Source organism: Herpailurus yagouaroundi, unplaced genomic scaffold (assembly GCF_014898765.1).
Source record: "Herpailurus yagouaroundi ecotype Mexico unplaced genomic scaffold, PumYag 28, whole genome shotgun sequence".
In the NCBI taxonomy this organism is placed as follows: Eukaryota; Metazoa; Chordata; class Mammalia; order Carnivora; family Felidae; genus Herpailurus; species Herpailurus yagouaroundi.
The window spans coordinates 20763454-20782677 of NW_024412376.1; the positions used below are offsets into that span (position 1 = coordinate 20763454).

Consider the following 19224-nt stretch of genomic DNA (forward strand, 5'->3'; position numbering starts at 1 on the left):
AGAATGATTTTTTTTCTCTCTCTTTTTTTTCTCTAAAATAATTATAGCAATAGTTTTGACCTCAAAGTCCTCCTGCAAGGTTTCAGGGACCCCATAGTGTCCTCAGACCATTCTTTGATAACTGCTAGTTAATGGTTTTAAACCTGACTGCATATCAGGACCTCATGAGTTATGGTTAAGAGTACTTCACCTTAAGCTCTGTAGGTCTTACTTCTAGAGATGCCACTTCAGTACATCTCGAATAACACTCAGGAAATTTTTTTAAACTTTTTTTTTTTTAAGTTTATGTATTTGAGAGAGACAGAGACAGTGTTGGGGGGTGGGGAGCAGAAAGAGGGAGAGAAAAAGAATCCCAAGCAGATTCCACACGGTCAGCATGGAACCCGATGTGGGGCTCAAACCCAGGAAACTGTGGGATCATATCTTGAGCCAGAACCAAGAGTTGGACGCACAACGAACTAAGTTACCCAGGCACTCCAGGAATATTTTTTTTTTAAATACATGTTATAAGTATATCTAAATGTAATCTGTAACTATACTTCTGTAATTTTATTTTTTTTTCCAACATTTTTTTATTTATTTTTGGGACAGAGAGAGACAGAGCATGAATGGGGGAGGGGCAGAGAGAGAGAGGGAGACACAGAATCGGAAACAGGCTCCAGGCTCCGAGCCATCAGCCCAGAGCCTGACGCGGGGCTCGAACTCACGAACCACGAGATCGTGACCTGGCTGAAGTCGGACGCTTAACCGACTGCGCCACCCAGGCGCCCCAACTTCTGTAATTTTAATTAAGTGTAAATGGGCATTAGAAATGAATGAACATTCATTTGATGAATGCTTACTTTGTGCAGGCACAAATACTATGTAAAACATTTGGTACTTAGTAAAAGAATAAATGTGGCCAATAGATCATGGGTCAACTTGTTAAATAATCTTTTTTCTTCTTGCCTGCTGCCCCCATGGTCTCTGCCACCCTGCCTTTCTATACAGGGTCATATGGATTTGTTACTGTAGGCAATGATTTTTCAAACACTAGCTCCAAGTACTTTTAACCATTAACCCAGGAGGTTCTGATGTATATTCAGGTTTGAACCTGAAAAGCAGTTATCGAACAGTAGTATGTAGACTCCCAGGGGTGCCTGATGCTTTTTTAGGAGGACTCTGAGGTCAAAACTATTTGTGATAATACGTCATTTTTGCATCAGTGGCACAAAGGTAATGGTGGGTAATACTGATGATGCCTTGACAGGAATCAAGGTAATGGCACCAGATTTACAGTTGTCATTCACAGCAGTAATATAATGCGAATGTCATGTAAGAATGTCAGTGATGAAGCAGTAAAGATATTAGATCTCTACCATCGAGTACACAATCTGTTTAACATTTTGTGTAATGTGATGGGAAGCACGTGGAAAGCACTTCTGCATCCTCAAATGTTAACGTTTATCTCAAGGAAAACGGTCTTAAGAGATACAGTTGGGAGCTGAACTTTTCTTGTTTATTTGAGAGAGTGACTGACAAAGTCTGGATAGTCTGACGTGGGTATTTGGCAGACATTTTCTCAAATGAGCCAAAGAAAACAACTGTGACTGTATTTGTTGTCAGTGATAAAATTTGAGATTTCAAAAGCAAAAATTAGAATTAAGGAAGCTTGTAACCACCGTTGTGAGCTTAATTGCTTCTCACTACCTGAAGACTTTTTAGTGAGATGGTGGTAATATTAACGTGATTTTTTCACATTGTGATGTAATGGAGACAATTTTTTTTTTTATTTTAATTCCAGTGTAGTTAACATACAGCGTTATATTAGTTTCAGGTGTACAATAGTGATTCAGCAATTCCATATATTACTCAGTTTTCATCAAGATAAGTATACTCTTAATCCCCTTTGCATATTACCCTCCTCCCCCACACCTCCCCTGCAGTGACCAACTGTTTATTCTCTATAGTTGAGTCTGGGGGGGTTTTTTGGCTCCCCCCCCCCTTTGTTCATTTGTTTCTTAAATTCCACATATGAGTGGAATCATATGGTATTTATCTTTTCTTTGCCTGGCTTATTTCGCTTAGCATTATACCCACTAGATCCATCCATGTTGTTATAAATGGTAGGATTTCATTCTTTTTTATGGCCAAATAATATTTTATTATATGTATACACACACACACACACACACACACACACACACACACACACACACCACGTCTTTATTCATCTATCAGTGGAGACTTGGGCTGGTTCCATAATTTGGCTGTTGTAAATAATGCTGCAACAAACATAGAGGTGCATATATCCCTTCAAATTAGTATTCTTTGGGTAAATACCAAGCAGTACAATTACTGGATCATGTGGTAATTCTATTTTTAATTTTTTTGAGGAACCTCCATGCTGTTTTCCACAGTGGCCACACCAGTTTGCATTCCCACCAACACACACCAACAGTGCGTGAGAGTTCTTGTTTATCCACATCCTCACCAACACTGTTTCTTGTATTATTTTAGCCATTCTGACAGGTGTGCAGCGATATCTCATTGTAGGTTTTTAAAAATTATTTAAGTATTCTCTACACCCAACATGGGGCTCAAACTCAAGACCCTGGCATCAGGAGTTACATGCCCTTTCGAATGAGCCAGCCAGGCACCCTTCCTTGTAGTTTTGATTTGTATTTCCCTGACGGTGAGTGATGTTGAGCATCTCTTCATGTGTCTTGGTCATCTCTGTGTCTTCCTTGGGGAAAGATCTGTTCATGTCTTCTGCCTATTTTTTAATTGGATTATTTGTGTTTTCGGTGTTGAGTTCTATAAGTTCTTTATGTATTTTGGATACCAACCCTGTATCAGATATGTCATTTGCAAATACCTTCTCTCATTCTGTAGGTTGTCTTTTAGTTTTGTTGGTTGTTTCTTTTGCTGTGCTGAAGCTTTTTATTTTGATGGAGTTCCAATAGTTCATTTTTGCTTTTGTTCCCCCTTGTCCTCAGAAGACCTCTAGAAAGCTACTGTTACAGCCGATGTCTGAAAAATTACTGCCTGTCCTGTTTTCTAGGAATTTTATGGTTCACGGTCTCATGTTTGGGTCCTTAAGCCATTTTGAGTTTATTTTTGTATATGGCCTAAGAAAATGGTCCAGTATCATTCTTTTGCATGTAAAAGAATTTGTTGGGAGACTGTCTTTTTCCCACTGCATATTTTTGCTTCCTTTGTTGAAGATAATTGACCACATAATTGGTTTATTTCTGGGATTTCGGTTCTGTTCCATTGATTTGTGTCTGTTTTTGTGCCAGTACTGTGCTGTTTTGATCACTACAGCTTTGTAATACAACTTGAAATTTGGAATTGGGATGCCTCCAGCCTCGTTTTTCTTTTTCAAGAACGCTTTGGCTATTTGTGGTCTTTTGTGGTTATATACAAATTTTAGGATTGTTCTAATTCTGTGAAAAATACTGTTCATATTTTGATAGCGATTGCATTAAATCTGTAGATTGCTTTGGGTAGTATGGACATTTTAACAATATTTGTTCTTACAATCCATGAGCATAGAATATCTTTCCATTTGTTTGTGTCATCGTCAATTTCTGTAATGGAGAGAATTTGATAAAATGAAAAATTTCAATATTTGTAAGATCTGCATAACTTAGTGAACCAGTATTTTGCAAAGACCACTGAGATTCATTCAAGGTTCAAGGTATCCCGTTGGATTTAACGTAACAGAGTACAAATGTTTACAGTGATTGTTTCTGTTTGCATATTGCAACTTTAGGCATCACAAAGCAAAGTATTGGAGAGTAGGTTTGAAGCTGAGAGACCAAAGCCTAATAAACTGATATAGAAATAGTCATAATAATGTGATTAAGTATGAAAAGACAGATACTAAGTACCTTAAGTAGTGGTGGAAGTCTTCATCGTGAGGATATTTTACCTAGACCTTGATGAATGCATAAGAACTTACTACAAAGAATGGGAAGAAGAGTGTTCTAGGCAAGGGGACAGTATGTGCATGGAAGTATGAAAGCAAGTGGCACAGAGTACTTGAAGGCCTGTATGCCCATATGCCACACAGGGTAGGGAAACTATAAAGATTGATTTACCTAGAACTGACATGATCAGTTTGCTTATAATGGTTAATGTAAATACATTCTCTTGATACACAGCTGGTTAAGATTGAAGGTAACATTAGGTGTAATATGTGTGCTGTAATCAGAAGACAATGCTTTTGGTGGTCTTGGCTTCTCTGCACTTCAGTCCACTCATACTAATTCTATGAATTTAGGTAAGTTGATTATCCTATGTGCTTGTTTCCTTATTTGTAAAATGGGGATAAGAATACCCACTCTAAATGTTCCAAACTCTTTACACCCATAGCAAACTGTCAGGTGTTAGTAGTAAATAGAAGGAAGTTGCCTTCTGAGAGTCTGGAGGTAGCTATAGAGGAAGGGGGTTGAGTTGTGTGTCCAGCTGAGTGCTGCTTCCTGCTGCATTTTACCCTGAACCTTTTGCTCTGCTGGCAAAATCTTAACCTGCTTATGATAAAACGTAACTATTTCCCTAACTGGCATTGATGTATGATATTTTTCACATACTTTAAAATTATTTTGAATTGTGCTTTTGTATAAGCTTATAAAATAGCTTTTATTGCCTTTTACATTTTCTAAATTTATCATAACACAAATTTGTAGGTAACAGTTTGAAAACGTCTGCTGATCCTAAGTATTGCAAGTATCTTCTGGCTCCTTTTAAAAAATCCTTTTTGGTATCCATATACTATTTTCTTGTGTCCTACCACACTTCTCCAAGGCAGTATGCTGTATGTTATTATCAATAATATGGCTTAAATATGGTTTAATCTCACCTTTTAATTTATTTATTTTTAATGTTTTTATTTATTTTTGAAGGAGAGAGAGAGAGCGTGCAAGCGAGCATGAGCAGGGGAGGAGCAGAGAGAGAGGGAGACACAGAATCTGAAGCAGGCTCCAGGCTCTGAGCTGTCAGCACAGAGCCTGACGCAGGGCTCGAACTCACGAACCATGAGATCATGACCTGAGCTGTAGTCTGACGCTTAACCGACTGTGCCACCCAGGCCCCCCTAATGTCAACTTTTTATTTTTTTTATTTTATTTTATTTTTTTTTTTTTAATTTTTTTTCAACGTTTTATTTATTTTTGGGACAGAGAGAGACAGAGCATGAACGGGGGAGGGGCAGAGAGAGAGGGAGACACAGAATTGGAAACAGGCTCCAGGCTCTGAGCCATCAGCCCAGAGCCCGACACGGGGCTCGAACTCACGGACCGTGAGATCATGACCTGGCTGAAGTCGGACGCTTAACCGACTGCGCCACCCAGGCGCCCCTAATGTCAACTTTTTAAATACCTCATATCTTTTTTTAAATGTATACTTATTTATTGTCGAGAGAGAGCACAAGCAGGGGAAGGGGGGGAGAGAGAGAGAGAGAGCAAGAGAGAGAGACAGACAGACTGGCTCAAGCAGTGATGCGGGACTCAGACTCCCAAACTGTGAGATCATGACCTGAGCTGAAATTGAGAATCAGACACTTAACCGACTGAGCCACCCAGGCACCCTAGTCTTTTATCTTTATTATAGAGACAATACATTATAGAGACAATGCAGACTTGAATCATGCTTGCTGTTTCTGTGACTGGTAGCTTTTTATTAATAATTGTTTTTCTCTTGAAGAAATCTATTAGACATTTGAGAGAACTGTTGGTAATCTGCAGTCTTTTTCTTGCATGGAATTGGATGTCTCTAACATACTCCCTTAACTTCCCAAGATCTGTATACTTAGTACAGTGGCCTGAATAATAATGAGGGCTTTTACTTCTTTTTCAGATTATTTCTGATGAAAAAACTTAAGGAAGTAACAGATAAAAAGAAAACTAGTCTCTTGAAAAACATAGATGAAAAACTCACAGAAGCAGCCAGAGAACTGGGGTACTCACTGGAACAGAGAACCATGAAGATGAAACAGAGAGATAAGAAAGTATGGTTTAAATCTGTCAGTCTCAGACTGTTTTGCTTTTTAATAGAGATTTTCCTGTCCTGATTCCTTCCCACCTGCACATTAGCCTTCTCTTCTCCTGCCCCACCCTAAGAAGAGCTGGATACCCCCTCAGGGGCTCCTGTGGGGCTGCCCTGTCTGTGTCATTAGAGAGAGGACAGCCCGTGAGCAGGGCTGCTTGGGTGGTTCTCAGAAATTGTTTCCCAGGATGGGCTAGTGCTGCTCTGGTTACCAGCTCATGCCAGTACCGCTCACTCTTTTAATCTTGTTTTACCAGTTACTCATTTCATACAGTTGAGTGAAAGCAGCTTTGTGTACTGCGTTTACTTAAATTTCTTTAATAGCTAACGGCGGTTGCTTTAGTGCAAGGTGTTTCTGGGGAGTAGTTTTGTAAAGGTCTGCCTTAGAGTGGTTTAGTTAAGGGTTCAAAGTTACTTCCTTTTGAGAGACAATGTGTATTAAGATTTGTTCATTTTCTGCAGCAAATGTGTGTATAAGCAGTCCTATCTCCTTTTTCCTTACTGACCCCATCAGCATTTCCTTTTGCTTCACTTCTAACACCTGCAGTGTGAGTGGAGTGTTTTGTAAGTGGCAAAGACTTCTGGGTTTTGAATCCTTTTGGTTTTTCACTTAAGAAATTTCAGAGTAAGTTAATGGACAAGACAGAAGAATTCTGCTTTGGGGTAAATGAGAATTCTATAGGATTTTATTCTTACAACCTCGGGTGAAGAAGGACATTTACCACTGTGAAATGAGGGCACCCCCGTCTCCCAGCATTATCTACTGCGGCCGGTTCATCTGAAAGTTCTAGGCCAAATTTAGTTCTAGTTATTTCTGGATAAACTAGTACTGGTAACTAAGTAGTTAAATGTATTTATTTGGTCATTGAAAATCTTCTGCAGCAGGGGTGATACTCAGATAAGTTACACTCACTAAACTGCAGTCTCAGCAATTCTTCCTTTAATCCTAGAGACCAGAAATAATTTCTAAAAATGTACATTTGAATGAAAGTCACTGCAGTGGAGGTATTTTTAAATTACTTCAAGATGTTATGTTGCCATTTTCCCTTCCTAGTTTACATAGGGAGCCTCTCCTACCTGATGAGTGAAAGGAACAGTAGTATTTTTTTTTCTTAAGTTTATTTATTTATTTTGAGAGAGCAAGCAGGGCAGGGGCAGAGAGACGAGGAGGGTGGGTGAGAGAGAATCCCAAGCAGGCTCCGCACTGTCAGGGCAGAGCCCAGTGTCGGGCTCAGACTCACAAACTGTTAACATCGTGACCTGAGCTGAAATCAAGAGTCGGATGCTTAACCCACTGAGCCACCCGGGCACCCCTTAAAATTTTTTAAGTTTATTCATTTTGAGAGAGAGTGAACAAGGGAAGGGCAGAGAGAGAGAGAGGGGGAGAGAGAGAATCCCAAGCCGGCTCTGCCCTATCAGAGAGGAGACTGATGGGGGCTTAAACTCACAAACTGAGATCATGCCCTGAGCCCAAGCCAAGAGTCCCACGCTTAACTGAGTAAGCCATCCAGGCACCCCAGGAACGGTAGCATTTCTTGCCTTGTAATTATGTATTCCTAATTTGCTTGACTAAATACTGCATATTTGTGGACAGAAGAGCTTATAATAAATTCTTTCCTCAGAGCCTTATTTTATTTTTCTACCATCAACTGTAATTTATTTCAAATGAGATTTAATTCTTCTCCATAACTATAAGATATAATTGGAGTTTAAATTTCATAGGTATGTTTATCCTGGCTCCCTTCCCCATGAGGTTTCTTTTTAGTACATGTTTTTCTTTCCATAACATTAGCCGGTAAAAACATAAAGGGAAAAACAGAACTTAAAAAACAACCATTATTTTATCCTCCCAAATACAATAGGTTGATGATTCTGCTTTTTGGTTCCTTGTCTATTAAAAAGAACTTCTGCTGTCAGATATTCATTTAATTAACATGTTTCTAGTCTCAAAAAATTCAGTTCCACTCATATATGTGAGTTAGTGATTTTGTCCTTCTGTATGAGAGTAATATATCCATTCTGGCATAATAGTGCACTATATGCTACACTAGAAATCATTGTTTTTATTCTTAATGGTACTTTATGGTGCTTTGGAATACAAAGCCCTTAGGAGTTACCTCATTCGACCTCTGCAACAAATCAGCAAAGGAATTCTCATCCTGTGTTATAGATCAGTAAATCGAGGTTTACAGAGGCTTTATTCCCTGTCGAAAATCTTAAGTGACCCGAGACCCAAATTCACGTCTTTCATATTTAGCTTTCTTTCCACACCATCTTACTGATTGGCCATATGCCATTTTACCTTTATACCTAGATTTCATTTTTTAAAATGTACACTGATTTAATGTTGCTGTAAAATGAGAGTACATCATTCTGTCATTCCATCCTCTGATTCTGACGCATCAGAATATCCCCCACCCTTGCCCAAGATTTTCCTAAATTTGTAACCCTAGTCTTCATAATAAAATTGGGATTCTGGTGCTTTGCTAATAATTGATACCTCTTTATGGAGAATTAGTGCAGTTAATCATCTATGAAAAATGTGAAAATATATCCATCCCATGGTTTTGTTTTGCATTAGCCTGAGTAGAAGATGAAGCTAGTAGCTATATCACTTTCTTTTTCTTTCATTATCAATACTGTTTTATGACCTTTTTTATACTTAAAATTGATTATCATTTCATATTGCTAAATTGAAGATCCATTTCATAAATATTTGAGTGACTGTAGATCACTGTGCTATGTTCATAGTTTAGGTTGCTTAAAACTTCACAAATAGGACACACCTGGCCATATATAACTATTACACCTTTCTTTGCACACTCATTTGGTTATTTCCTCAGAAATTACTAGATGTAGTATTGCCGGGTCCATAGTCATTTAAAGTGGCTGCGTGTGTATCGTTTTTCTTTGCTGGAGTTTTTATTTTCATTTTGTGGAGTTTTTATTTTCTTTGTTTGCGAAACTACCCACTACAAGTTAAGCGAGGGTACATACATTCCCACCAGCAATGTAGGAGTGCCTGTTCTCCCTATACTTTTGCCACTGCTGTGTGTTAGCAGTCCCTATTAGCCTTTTCCTTTTGCATGAGCGTAAAATGATATGTCGTTTATAAGCATTTCTTTGATTATAAAGGACATTAAATATTTTTCACTTATCTACTGGCCATTTGTATTTCTTTGGTGAACTGCTTGAACTTTGGCCATTTTTCTGTCAGGGTTGGAATTTACATTTTCTTACTTGTGTTTTAATTTGGATGTTAGTCTTTTCCTTTTAAGACTCCTTTATAGTTTGAAGACATTACTCTTATCTTGTTTTAATGTTTGTTTATTTTTGAGAGAGAAAGAGCGAGCAAGCACATGAGTGGGGGAGGGGCAGAGAGAGAGGAAGACACAGAATCCAAAGCAGGCTCCAGGCTCTGAGCTCTAAGCACAGAACCCGACGTGGGGCTTGAACTCATAAACCGTGAGATCATAACATGAGCTGAAGTCAGATGCTTAACTGAGTCACCCAGGCACGCCACATTAATCTTATTTTTATTATATATATTGCAGGTATTTTTTATGAGTATCTTTTATTCTTGATTTTTACATGACTTTTTAAATTTTATGTAGTTAAATCTATAAATAAATCTTCTCTAAAATTATTAAAAATATTTGCCTTTTCTTCTAGTAGATTTATGGTTTTATTTTTACATTTAATCCTGAAATCCAACTGCAGATTATTTTGGTATAAAGAGTAAGATATAAATATGACTTTGTTTTTTCCAAATGGTGAGCTGTTTCCTGAGAACTTCTTTTGAATAATCTGTCCCTTCTGTTACTTAAGAAAGATAATGAGGGGTGCCTGGGTGACTCAGTCGGTTAAGTGTCCGACTTCAGCTCAGGTCGTGATTTCATGGTTCGTGAATTTGAGCCCAGAGTCAGGCTCTGTGCTGATAGCTCAGAGCCTGAGCCTCATTCAGGTTCTGTGTCTCCCTTTCTCTCTGCCCCTCCCCCACTTGCATGCGCACGTGCGAGCTCTCTCTCTCAAAAATGAATAAACATTTCAAAAAATGTTAAAAAAGAAAGATAATGAAAGGTGCAAGAGAGTGGGGTCATCTGAGTGAAATATGAAATAGGTTTTAAGATATAGAGACTTAGGTGGGAAGACTTTAAAATGAACAAGTTTTGGGCTTGTGTCCTTCGGCCTTGGGAATTTTCACTGGCCTGCACAAATAAGTGTAACATTTGAAGTGGTTGCTTTGTTGAGGAAAGACCTAATAAGGCCACTGTTGTGAATAAAAAGAAGAATATCGATGGGAAGGGTTATGGTGGTAGTTGTGGTTGAGCCTGTTTTGTCTTTGAAGATTACCGCTTAATAAAAGATCACTAGTTATGTTATTGTGCTTCTGGAAAGGGCACCACAAAACTGGAAACTGCTCTATTTGGGGGAAGTTTGCAAAACAAGCTTGAATTTTCCAGGTGCAAATGGGGGACCTGAACTTGGCAAGATGGACAAGAGGAATTCTGTTCCACCACATTTTCCTGCTAAGAGAAACTATTCCTTGTCCTCTTAAGCTCAGTTCCTTATGCTTCCTACCTAGAAAATGCATGGAACTAAGAGGAAACAATATTCTGGCTTGCCTCTTCTGGATACGATGCATTGGCATTCCTCCTTATCAAATCAGGCTACAGACTTCTGTGTGGATGCCACGATTAGTAAAAGCCATTTTCATTGCTCTGTCATTTCTTCTTGGATTTGACTTTTAGCTAATTTTGAAGAAATTTTTGCTGTGGACTCCAAATTTACTGAAATAAAATGTCATTCAATGTTACATTTGGACAGAAGTGTGGAGGGTTTGGGGTGCCTGGGTGGCTCAGTGGGGTTAAGTGTCCTACTTCAGCTCAGGGCTCTGTGCTGACAGCTGAGATGCCGGAGCCTGCTTCAGATCCTGCGTCTCCCCCTCTCTCTGCCCCTCCCCCACTTGTGCTCTGTCTCTCTCTCAAAATATCAATAAACATTAAAAATTTTTGCAAAGTGTTGAGGGTTTGTGTGTATGCATTTATTTTGGCAAGTTTGTCGTTGTTATCTATCATGTCTATTTTGTCTGTTTACCAATTGATTTTATGTTTTTTTAAATTTAGGTTGTGACAAAGACCTTCCATGGTGCAGGCTTGGTTGTCCCAGTAGATAAAAATGATGTTGGGTACAGAGAACTCCCTGAAACAGATGGTAATGTATTTCTTATGTAAACATATGAGGAAGGTTTTCCTTCTATTGAGAAGTAGGTAAGTAAGTATGCCTTTTGTGGGACAGTCACTAAATCTTAGGGATAAAGAACAAGCTCAGGTTTTAGTGTCACGTCTGAATTAAAAATGGGTTTATAGCTGTGTAACCTCAAGCAAATTATTTAACCTCACTAAACCTTGTCTTTTTCATCTGTAAAATGGTTAATAATGGTGAATACCATTCATGTATAGGGATGTTTGAAGTGTAAAGCGTGTGTAAGGTGCTTATTAGCATAGTGCTTGCCCAAAATTTAGTCCAGTCTGAAAAAATTTTCACCTGTATATAAGACTGTTTAGCTTTCAGAAGCCCAAGATCCTGAACTACTTTGTTTATAAGTACAAAAACTCTTTGAAAATGGACTGTTTATACACAAAATCTAATTATTGCTATTTTGAATAAAGGGGGAAAAAATCACTTCTCAACTTTCTCCTCTCCTCCATTCCCTTACTTTGAAGAGCCTTGTTGGCATTCCTTTATTTACCATCCTTTTCTTAGAGGGATAATTTAGAGAGAAAGCAGAATTCGCACTTCCTCAAGGAAGAACCAAGTATTCCTGCCCAACACATATAATATTGGTCATCCATTTCTCAGAACAGAACTAAGCACCTTGGTTTATAGTCTCTGGGGTTGGCACTTGGAAATTTGCATTTTTAATCAGTTCTCTAAAGCAGCTGTTCTCAAACCTTGTTGTGCAGTCTCCAGCCAAGATTAGAATGTCATCTATCACGACTATTCATGTGTAACTGTTTTTGCCATGCCCCTACCACTTTCGGGGACTTCTATGGGGAAAATGAATATGGCTGAGCTATATAATAAATATGATAAGCACCAGCCACACATGACTACTGAGCACTTTGTATGTGGCTAGTGCAGTTGAGGAGCTAGATTTGTAATTTTGCTTGATTTTAATTCATTTAACTTTAAAAACTGAAAATTTTTTATATTGATTATATGTTGAAATGCTACTATTTGGATATACTGGGTTAAGTTAAATATCTTAATGTTAGTTTCACATATTTCTTTAATATGGATACTAGAAAAAATTTAATTACATAGGTAGCCCACGCTTTATTTGTTGGACAGGCTACTCTGTTCCTATCCTCTTTGAAGTCAGAGGTGATCCATCTGTAATGGGGAAGGCATATAGGCTCTAGCTACTTACTGTTCAGTCTTCTGCTTATGCTCTAATCTTCTGCCTACCTGTGTGCTAGTGCATTTGCAGCTTTATAAAGTAGAATCATGGTCTTGTTTGGGAAAGGCTGAGAATGTTGTAGATACAGGAGTCACTAAAACTTAAGGCGTGGTAAGTATTAAATTGTAGGACCCTGGAGTAAACCTTATTACCCTCCTCTGGTTGTGGTTCTATATTATGTCCAAGATCATTTTTATTTATCTCTACTTTTTTCTACCATTCTAGACATTAGATCCTTCTGTGGTTTAATGATTTTTGATTGAGAAGTGCAGCAAGGCATAATAAAGTTAGGGACCTAATACATATTTTTTCCTTCTTTTTTTTTTTTTTTTTTTTTTTTTAGGGACCTAATACCATCTTGCTTTTGCCTAGGTAACTGTGGCAGGAAGTATAGTTGACTGGCAGTATGTTAATGTGTGACAGTGTTCAGGAGATCACAGTGTAGTCTGTTCCAAACAGTTTCCCTTTTGAAGCTGCTTAAATATAACATTCTAACCTGGCAATTAAGATAACCATTTATTGGGGTGCCTGGGTGGCTCAGTTGGTTAAGCATCCAACTTCGGCTCAGGTCATGATCTCACAGTGTTTGAGTTCAAGCCCCGCGTCGGGGTTCTGTGCTGGCAGCTCAGAGACTGGAGCCTGTTTCGGATTCTGTGTCTCCCCCTCTCTCTGCCCCTCGCCTGCTTGTGCTTTCTCTCAAAAATAAACAAACATTAAAAAAATTTAAAAAAATAAAGATAACCATTTATTGAGCAATTCATAAATATCATAGACTGTATCAATTGATGTATATATAGTAACCCTCACTCCACTCTTTAAAGTAGGTCTTATTTCCATTTTCACGTGGAAACTGGATTTCAGACTTGGGTCTTTCTGACTGTAAAGTGCTTGCTGCTAACTAAAGAATAATTACTTAGCTAGGGGCACCTGGGTGGCTCAGCCGGTTTAGCGTCCAACTCTTGGTTTCCGCTCAGGTCCTGATCTCCTAGTGGTAGGATCTAGTCCTGCATTGGGCTCTGCACTGGGTGTGCAGCCTGCTTACGATTCGCTCTCTCTCAATATCTTTCTCAGTCTCTCCCTCTCTCCCTCTCTCTCTGCTCTTCCCCTGCTCACACACACATGTGCTCTCTCTCAAAAATTTTTATTTAAAAATTATTGAAGAATAACTGCTTAGCTAGTCTGACTTTTACTTTGGCACAGCCACTGTGGCTTGGCTCAAGTGGTGGTATTCCAGTTGGTGGTAATAGAAGGGTAAAATAAGGGGCGCCTGGGTGGCTCAGTCGGATAAACATCTGACTTCAGCTCAGGTCATGATCTCACGGTTTGTGGGTTCAAGCCCCGCATCCAGCTCTGTGCTGACAGCTCAGAGCCTGGAGCCTGCTTGGGATTCTGTGCCTCCCTCTCTTTCTATCCCTCCCCCGCTCACACTTGATCTCTTGTCTCTCAAAAATAAACATTAAAAAAAATTTTTTTTAAAAGGATAAGATAAGTATTGAAGCTCCTAAATCATTGTTTTGAATAGTAACATTTAAGACATTTTTGAGTAGTTAATTTAAGACTTCATTTAGGTATTAAGTTTGGGCTTCTGTTAAGTGAAATTTTGTGGAAGTTTTTATTGGTGGAAGAACATATTTTTCTTCACACTGGTGGAGAGCTGAGTATTTTCATCTCTGTTCTTTAATATTTTAGTAGCTCAGTAATTGTTATAAATTGCTTATTCTTTTGTAGTCCATTTATGACTTGCCTGAAGTGAAAGTAGAAGACATCAGAAAAGGGATAAACTTTAAATATGAAGGTCTTGGCTTCCACGCCAACTCTAATTGAGTTGTAGTGGCTGCCTCGAGCACTGTGGTGAGATTCTAAGGTCTCAGTTAGCTACATCTTCCCTGGGTGCAGGAAGGAACCCCTTGTTTTCCATCCTTAAGAAGGTTTTTGATGGAGACCTAATCTGTTTCCTGGAAATGATTGGCACTGATTTTTTTCTCTAGAAAAGGAAGCTTATGAAGTTTATATAAAATCTTTTTAAAAGTTTCAAACCAATAAATATGTCACCTATTTATAGCCGGGAACATAGGTGATGAGTGTAATTTGGTCAGTGTGATACGGATCTACCAAATGTGGGAAAAGGAACAAAAGTACATTTTGTGATCTCACATACAGCATACGTTCTGTACAGTTGGTGCAACTGAGTCAAACATATTCATATTCAGAGGTTAAAAACCCTAGTATTTCTTTACCACTCTTAATAATAGGTAGTATGAATAGAATATTGTGCCTTATACATACAACTTAAAATCATGTACCATGCTTAGGTGTGACTGTTCATGTTCTAACAAATTTTCCTCTCCCCCCAATATAGGAGCCACTTGGTTTAGAAATGTATCTTTGTTGGTTTAAGTAACATCCATTATTTTCATTATTGGATTATCCTCATGGAAGTAGTTTGTCAAAAAGGTATAGTCTGTCAAGAAGGAAGTTAATTAGATACTGTTCAGTACCTTCATTCTCATATGTATCCTGAGATCTGATGCACACTGGCATCCAGAAAGTGGTAAAAAAAAAAAAAAAAAAAAAGTTGAAAGCTCTCCCAAAAATGTTAAACCACTGACTTTTTAGAGAAAATTTCTAACGTTTATCTATGTTCTTATATCAAATCACAGTTTGGTAAGGGTTTAATTCGGCAGTGATTTTTTTTTTAAGTTTATTTATTTTGAGAGTGAGTGTATGCGCACTCCTCTGTGAGAGGGGCAGAGAGGAGAGAGAGAGAATCCCAAGAAGGCTCTGAACTGTCAGCGCTGAGCCTGGCATCGGGCTTAAACCCATGAACCATGAGATCATGACCTGAGCCAAAATCAAGAGTCAGATGCTTAACAGACCGAGCCAACCAGGTGCCCCTTGGCAAGGATTTCTTATATTGTTGTCTTTTTCTATGCATGTATCTTTTTAGTAGAATACGTAGGACAGGGCAAAAAGGAGTAAACTTTATGGTCTATTTTGATGTTTTGTTGTTTTAATCCAATTCCTAATATGAACTAGCCTGGAGGTGGGCTACATAAGGTCTCTGTATGTGCCATATATTTTGCTTTTTTCCAACAAGTTAAGATGGAAAAAGATTCTTAGTGTGAGGGCAGTTAAAACAGGGTGGGTCAGGTTTGTCCAGTTTGCTGATCCATGGACTAAGCTACTGAAAATCTTTGAAAGCTTACATATCATGGTCACAACTAGATCCACGGTAAAATAGTCTCAGTTTGCTAAAAATCTTTTTCGTTAGGCCATTTTTATCTTAAGAGAAATTATAAGATTGCCATTCTAAATTATAGTGCCACCCAAAGTGGTATCTGTTGTACAAAAACTGATCAGGGAAAACCCAACTTAATGTCTTTTTACCTTTGATGATGGGTGATCATCTTTTTATATTCTTGGTTTCTTACAGCCAACCTCAAGAAAATTTGCAAGACAATTGTTGAGGCACCAAGTGATGAGGACAGACTAAAAGCTTTTGCTCCCATTCAGGAGATGATGACTTTTGTGCAGTTCGCTAACGATGAATGTGATTATGGGATGGGGCTTGAGCTGGGAACGGATCTCTTTTGCTATGGCTCACACGTGAGTAAAATTTCTACCTCCCAACCATCGCCAGACCTTCCTTCCTTTCCCCACCCTGCTCCACATATGGGCACACTCAAGCATGAGCATGGGTAGGATGTAAATACAGCTTATGGTTCAGAATGAACTTTGGGATAAGCAGATGTCTGAAAACATTTATTTCAAACTCATCTTGTATTCTGCCAAAGGTGGATACCAAGATTATTTGCCTTCAGGTTTACATTTAAGTGAATTTACTTATTAGATGCTTATATATGCATTTACTTATATATGCCCTTTAGTTGGGTATGTGTGTGGGTATGTACACACAGCTTTCCTGGGGCTCCGTTTGTTTTTCTGCCGTGGGGGGGGTACTTGTTGTTACACTTGAATTCCTGGATGAAGAATAGATACTGCAGTATTCCACCCCCCCACCCCGCCTTATCCCCGGTGTCACTTTTGGCAATTTCAGTTACCCACAGTCAACTGTGGACCAGAAGCAGATGATCCTCCTGAGATATTATCAGAAGGACAGTAGTAGCCTAACACTATATCACTATATAGTGATGTATAACACTATACATCACAATGCCTACATCATTCACCTCACTGCATCTTATGTTGGCATTTTATCATGTCACATCATCATAAGAAGGATTAGTACAGTATTTTGAAAGTTACCAGATTCATATAGAATTATAACCATATATCCTAATAGAAACTATTTTATTATTCTTGTTAATCTCTTACCATGCCTAATTTATGGAAAAACATAGAATATATAGGGTTTATAGTTTTAGGCATCCACTGGGGTCTTGAAACCTAACCCTTGTGAATAATGGGGGCAGGGTGGGGGGCTACTGTGTCTTAAAATAGGCTTTAAATGAAATTATTTAAAACAGGAGGGTTTTTTTGTTTTTTGCTTTCTTTCTTTTTTTTTTTTTTTTTTATCATGAACTTTGCTTATTCAATAGGAAAAACCTACTTAACAGTTAACACAGTGTTTATTCACCATAGCTGCCTAAAGGTGTAGAGGCTGTAACCTATTTCTGGGACTAAACTGTTTGGTTTTAAATTACATCTTCCCCACCTAGTAGCTGTGTAAGACTGGGCAGTTTTTCCAACACTGTCGTATCTGTGTCCCTTAGCTATAAAATGCCTGCACACATGCACAGACCTTCCTCATTTAACCTGCCATGTCACCTACCAAGCTGTTCTGTAGACAGCTGTAAAGACCAAGACTAAACGAGCAGCTCTGTAACTTCACATATCACAACCACCTGGAGGGCCTGTTCAAACACAGATGGGTGTACTGCCTTCCTCCTTCCCCACCAGTTTTGATTGAGTTATTGGGTGAGTCTTCTGAATTTGGACTTCTGACCAGTTACCAGGTTAAGCTGATCCACTGGGCAAGGGAGTCTATTTTGAGAACTCTGCTCTAAACCGTATTACTGTATTTCTCTGCCTACCTTACATATGGTTATTAGTAAAAATAAAATGTTTAACAGCCAGAATCACAGTCATTGGCCAATCACAATAATGCCAGGCCTCCCAACAAGCATGAATCACTGTAATTGAAAATGGTTGTGAGAACTGAAGAACATGTGAACAGGTTTGGCACAGTACTTAGCATAGAGTAAGTGTTAAGTGTTCTAACAAAAGCAGTGCCAGTTTCTCTTCAAGTATGTGTATATGTAATAGCAGTAGTCAAGTCACTTGATAAACCTAAGGCAGTGACTTAAGGGGTGGAGCAGGGTTCCGTGGTGTGTGGAGGAGAGAGAATTTGAAGATAAAAGGGAGGGAATAAGTGTGATTTGAAAACTCAAATCCAGCATACCTATTCTTACAGTATCAACTAAGGGAAAATAATGATTTAAAATCTTAACTGGTCGGGATACACTAGAGCAGGGAAAAGCATTTGAGCATATAGTTTGGGGCAAGTAAAAAGGATGATAAACCTTATCTAAGGTTTATCTAAGGGAATAAGGAAACTTACAATTTTTAGATTTCTTCTGAATTTTCTTCAAGATGTGCCATCAGTCTTTTAGAACTAAAGACTGCCTCTTGGACAGAATGCTAAGTGCCTGTGTCATTTTACTGTTCCTCGTCAACTGAGAAAGGATGGGAGAGTATGCTTTGTTAAACGAGCTTTTGCAGGGCTTGTTTTGCTACTCAGTAGGGCATCTGCTATATTCTTGCTTAATGTTATGTTCTTTTGTTTTTCAGTATTTTCATAAAGTTGCTGGCCAGCTTTTACCTCTTGCATATAATCTGTTGAAGAGGAATCTCTTTGCAGAAATTATTGAAGATCATCTGGCAAACAGAAGTAAAGAGAACATAGACCAACTTGCAGCATGAATGAGAATTGGCTTTCTTTTGGTGTACAATATTTTAAAGCATAAGTGTTAAACTTGTGAATTTTTTGTTTTTAAGGAATACAGAAAATAAATTGATGGAAATATTTACTAAGAACTTGTATAAAGTTCTAGCTTTTTTCTTTCTTGTGCTGTAAGACGGTCAGTCATCTAAATGGTGATGCCCTAATTACATGTGAAAGGCAACCAAGGTTGTCCTCTGACATGTCACAGGAAGTCACTGTCTACTGCCTTTAACATGTGGGCACTAAAAATTTATTTCTCAGACTAGAATTAATAGCCATCCATAGCTTTAAGTACTGCATTTATGGGGGTGCCTGAGTGGCTCAGTCGAGCATCCAACTCTTGATTTCAGCTCAAGTCATGATCCCAGGATTGTGGGATCAAGCCGTGCGTCAGGCTCAGCACTGCTTAAGATTCTGTCTTCTTCCCTTCCTCCCTCTTTCTTAAAAAAAAAGGAGGGTGGGGTGGTGGGGAGGACACAGGAAAAGCAAACTTGGAAGGTACCTGACCCCAGACGTACCACAGCTGCATTTTAACAGTGATTCATCCAAGTGATTCATATGTAGTCTGGGTACCTATTAGGTATATTCTGTAAAGCGGTTCTTGGACTTACTGTATTTACTAATCAATATAGCAGAGAATACTGACATACAGTATAGTGTACTAATCACTAGACCATTAATTTAGATTTTAAGGTTTTTTACAAATTCTGTCAGTGGATTTCTAGTACAAATCTGGATACAACTGTGTTTTATCAGACTCACATCC

General features: G+C 38.5%; 1 protein-coding gene across 1 annotated transcript in view; it reads left to right on the forward strand.

The window, feature by feature from the left end:
* HPF1 (histone PARylation factor 1) overlaps positions 1–18543 on the forward strand; it is a 29590-nt gene extending 11047 nt beyond the window's left edge. The window contains exons 5-8 of the mRNA XM_040470774.1: positions 5842–5992; positions 11157–11244; positions 15927–16099; positions 18305–18543. Of these exons, the coding sequence (XP_040326708.1) occupies positions 5842–5992; positions 11157–11244; positions 15927–16099; positions 18305–18436 (544 nt within the window). The 3' untranslated portion in view covers positions 18437–18543. The remainder of the gene's footprint in view (positions 1–5841; positions 5993–11156; positions 11245–15926; positions 16100–18304) is intronic.
* The last annotated feature ends 681 nt before the right edge of the window (positions 18544–19224 follow it).